At 46.6% G+C, this 3,551-nt stretch overlaps 1 protein-coding gene across 1 annotated transcript in view; it reads right to left on the bottom strand.

The window, feature by feature from the left end:
• Positions 1-1,793, bottom strand: part of htra1b (HtrA serine peptidase 1b) — a 38,980-nt gene extending 37,187 nt beyond the window's left edge. Inside the window, 1 exon segment of the mRNA XM_080840101.1 lies at positions 1,136-1,793. Within this exon segment, the coding sequence (XP_080696227.1) occupies positions 1,136-1,595 (460 nt within the window). The 5' untranslated portion in view covers positions 1,596-1,793.
• Positions 1,794-3,551: the final 1,758 nt, after the last annotated feature.

Raw genomic sequence — 3,551 nt, 5'->3', positions numbered from 1 at the left:
CTCTCTCTCTCTCTCTCTCTCTCTCCCTCCCAGAGGTGTGTGTGTACGGTCTACTGTCCTCTCTCTCTCTCTCTCTCTCCCCCCCCTCTCTCTCTCTCACTCTCTCTCTCTCTCTCTCTCTCTCTCTCGCTCTCTCTGTCTCACGCTGTCTCTGTCTCACTCTCTCTCTCTCTCTCTCTCTCTCTCTCTCTCACTCTGTCTCTGTCTCACTCTCTCTCTCTCTCTCTCTCTCTCACTCTCTCTCTCTCACTCTGTCTCTGTCTCTCTCTGTCTCTCTCTCTGTTTCTCTCTGTCTCTCTGTCTCTGTCTCTCTCCCTCTCTCTCTCTCACTCTCTCTCTCTCTCTCTCTCTCTCTCTCTCTCTCTCTCTGTCTCACGCTGTCTCTGTCTCACTCTCTCTCTCTCTCTCTCTCACTCTCTCTCTCTCACTCTGTCTCTGTCTCACTCTCTCTCTCTCTCTCTCTCTCTCTCTCTCTCTCTCTCACTCTGTCTCTGTCTCACTCTCTCTCTCTCTCTCTCTCTCTCTCTCACTCTGTCTCTGTCTTGCTGTCTCTCTCCCTCTCAGAGGTCTGCTGTCCTCTCTCTCTGTCTCTCTCTCTGTTTCTCTCTGTCTCTCTGTCTCTCTCTCCCTTTCTCTCTCTCTCTCTCTCTCCCTCCCTCTCTCTCTCTCTCTCCCTCTCTCTCAATTTTCAATTTCAATTTCAATTCAGCTTTATTGGCATGACAAAAAAAAACACAATTTGCATTGCCAAAGCATTCTTGTAATACATATAATAATATAATAGAACAAGTAGAAAATAAAACATAATTTTGTAACGGCAGTGTGTGTGACACTACACCTTTAAATGACCAGACACTACACCTTTAAATGACCAGACACAACACCTTTAAATGACCAGACATCTGTCGTTAGCCACATCATGTTTTGAAGTTCACTGGTAAAAAGCAGCCCAAGGTGGCAAAAGCATCATCTTACACGTTTTTAAACCTACTGCGGGCATATGCAAATTACGCAACATGTTACAAATTGCAGTGCATGTAACACAACATCTGCATTCATCAGTTTGGCTTATTGTCTATTTTTGTCTGAATAACTGGTCAACATCTGATACATGGCAGAGCTGAAATTAACTTACTTTTACCGCAAGCTCCCCTTTGAATGAAAATGATGGGAGGTTGCTGAAGCTTTTGCGCGCGGTTGCTCAATCGCTTCAGCTCGCAGATGTTCCGGTAAGAGACGCCGTCGCTGCCGCACACCGGCTCCGAGCCTTTGCACGCGCACACGCCGTTCTTTCCCCGTCTTCGGACAGTGACAGAGTAACCGACGCCGTCCGTCACCTGGCATTCCATCCCTTCCGCGCACTCCGGGTCCCCGAGGCGCCCGGCCCCCCCGCAAGGCTCGCCCTCTCCGGAGGCGCATACGGGACAGCAGTCGCACTGGTCCAGGATGTCTCCGGCGAGGCAATCGGCCGGGATGGGCGCGCAGAGAGATTTGTCACATTTGTCGGGACAGCCGATGACATGGCGTTTGGAGATCCCGGCTTCACACAGGGTGGGAGCGAGAAGGAAAGCCGCGCACAGGATAGAGAGAAGCATTGTATCACTGCTGACTGACCAAGACTGTTCAAAAAAACAGAGATCCCTACAAATGAATGAAGATTCCTACAAAAAATATGTATACATATAACACTTTGCTTATAACTTAACGACGTAACAAAAGTATCTAAGGAGGGTATCAAGCCGCTTTTCTCTGGTCAGCTTGGTTGGGTTCTGCGGAGCGCACGATACACACAAGTTACATGGCGGTGCTGACAGACTTTTTAAAGGCAGTGCACCCCGTTTTAGACAACATAAACAAGATCGGTGATTGGTGCGTGTGTGTGACGTACCCAGGTTTATGGGAGGGGCACTGGGGCACACGCAATGGCCCCACCTCCTTAAATGTGTAAGCGTCATATTTAGGAAGGTGAGGGGTCAAACTGCGGTGGACATAAACAGGGCGCACGCAATCTTAAGAAGATTTGAAGGATCAAGGACTAATGGAAGAGGCCATTTGCAGGAATTTATCAATACAGTCAACATCATTACCTGAAAACCTGTTAACAATTTAAACCTGTTAACAATTTAAAGATGAAGACAACAACAACTACATCAACTACAACAACTACAACAACAGTTTACTACTACTACTAATACTAACACTAGTACTAATACCACAAATAATAATCATTATTCACTCAGGGATGTGTCTTCATATTGACACATTTCAATCTGTTGTCTAAATCTCATACATCTTTACTGCCTGCCATGTTCCAAAGGCCCTATGCAGTGCTGGGCTGTCAGTAGTCTTCCCAACAGTGTCATGGTCACAAAACTGTTATTGGTTTAAACCTATCTTATCTCTCTTAATTGGAATTATAAAACTCGTTCCCAGAGCTGGGCGTTGACTCCATCTGCCCCCTACCAGTTCTGAGTTAGGGAACACTGCCTGTTGTTTTAACGCCGCACGCATTTGGAACGAGTCACACACACCCTTAGTTGTGCACATGTGTGTACTGTGTATCAGTGAGGGAGTTCTGTCACCTCATCTGTATTAGGACTGGATTCACCTGCAGCTCTCCTAGCTAATAGTCAAATCTTCTCTACTGTCTCACTTATTTCAACTAATTTCAACTTATTTTTATTCTTTTACCTACTGCTTACTTATTTATTTATTTATAACTATTCCTTCATTATTATTGTTATTATTATTATTATTATCTTGATGTTTTAACACTTCAATTTCATGCATATAAACCTTTACAGAGCTATAGTGTGCCCTCTCCCTGTGACCTCGTCCCCTTTGCGTCTCCTGCGGAGTGTCTCTAGCGGAGTGTCTCTAGCGGAGTGTCTCTAGCGGAGTGTCTCTAGCGGAGTGTCTCTAGCGGAGTGTCTCTAGCGGAGTGTCTCTAGAGGAGTGTCTCTAGCGGAGTGTCTCCTGCGGAGTGTCTCTAGCGGAGTGTCTCTAGAGGAGTGTCTCTAGAGGAGTGTCTCTAGCGGAGTGTCTCTAGCGGAGTGTCTCTAGCGGAGTGTCTCTAGCGGAGTGTCTCTAGCGGAGTGTCTCTAGCGGAGTGTCTCCTGAGGCTTCTCGATATAAACCCATAATGTCCGGCTTCCTTAAATGAGCGTCATTGACACAGAATCAACCTGACATATAATGAATCTAAAAGCGCCAATGTGTGATTTTCCCTTATGGGAGCATACGTTCGTATGCCAGACTGTGACTTATTAAAAGCTCCACTTCACTGCTGCTATTATGTGGTATTGCGCCCAAGGCTGCATGTTGGTTGAACAATTGATTTTTCCAGTCCGTTGCGAAGCACTTACGAAAACCGGCTTAATTACATAAGCATTGTTCCAGCGAGATAATTAGTATAATTAGCGGTAGGAGCCAAAACCCAGGAGCGATACGAAGAAACGGATCAGATGACGGGTCTTACGCAGCAGAACAAACAGGCCCGGCGGCGGAGCCGAGCATCGACCCATGGGAAATACTGTGTGTAGGGACCAGCA

The sequence above is a fragment of the Sprattus sprattus genome (genome assembly GCF_963457725.1).
Source record: "Sprattus sprattus genome assembly, chromosome: 6".
NCBI lineage: Eukaryota > Metazoa > Chordata > Actinopteri > Clupeiformes > Clupeidae > Sprattus > Sprattus sprattus.
This window is presented reverse-complemented; position numbering and strand designations above follow the sequence as displayed.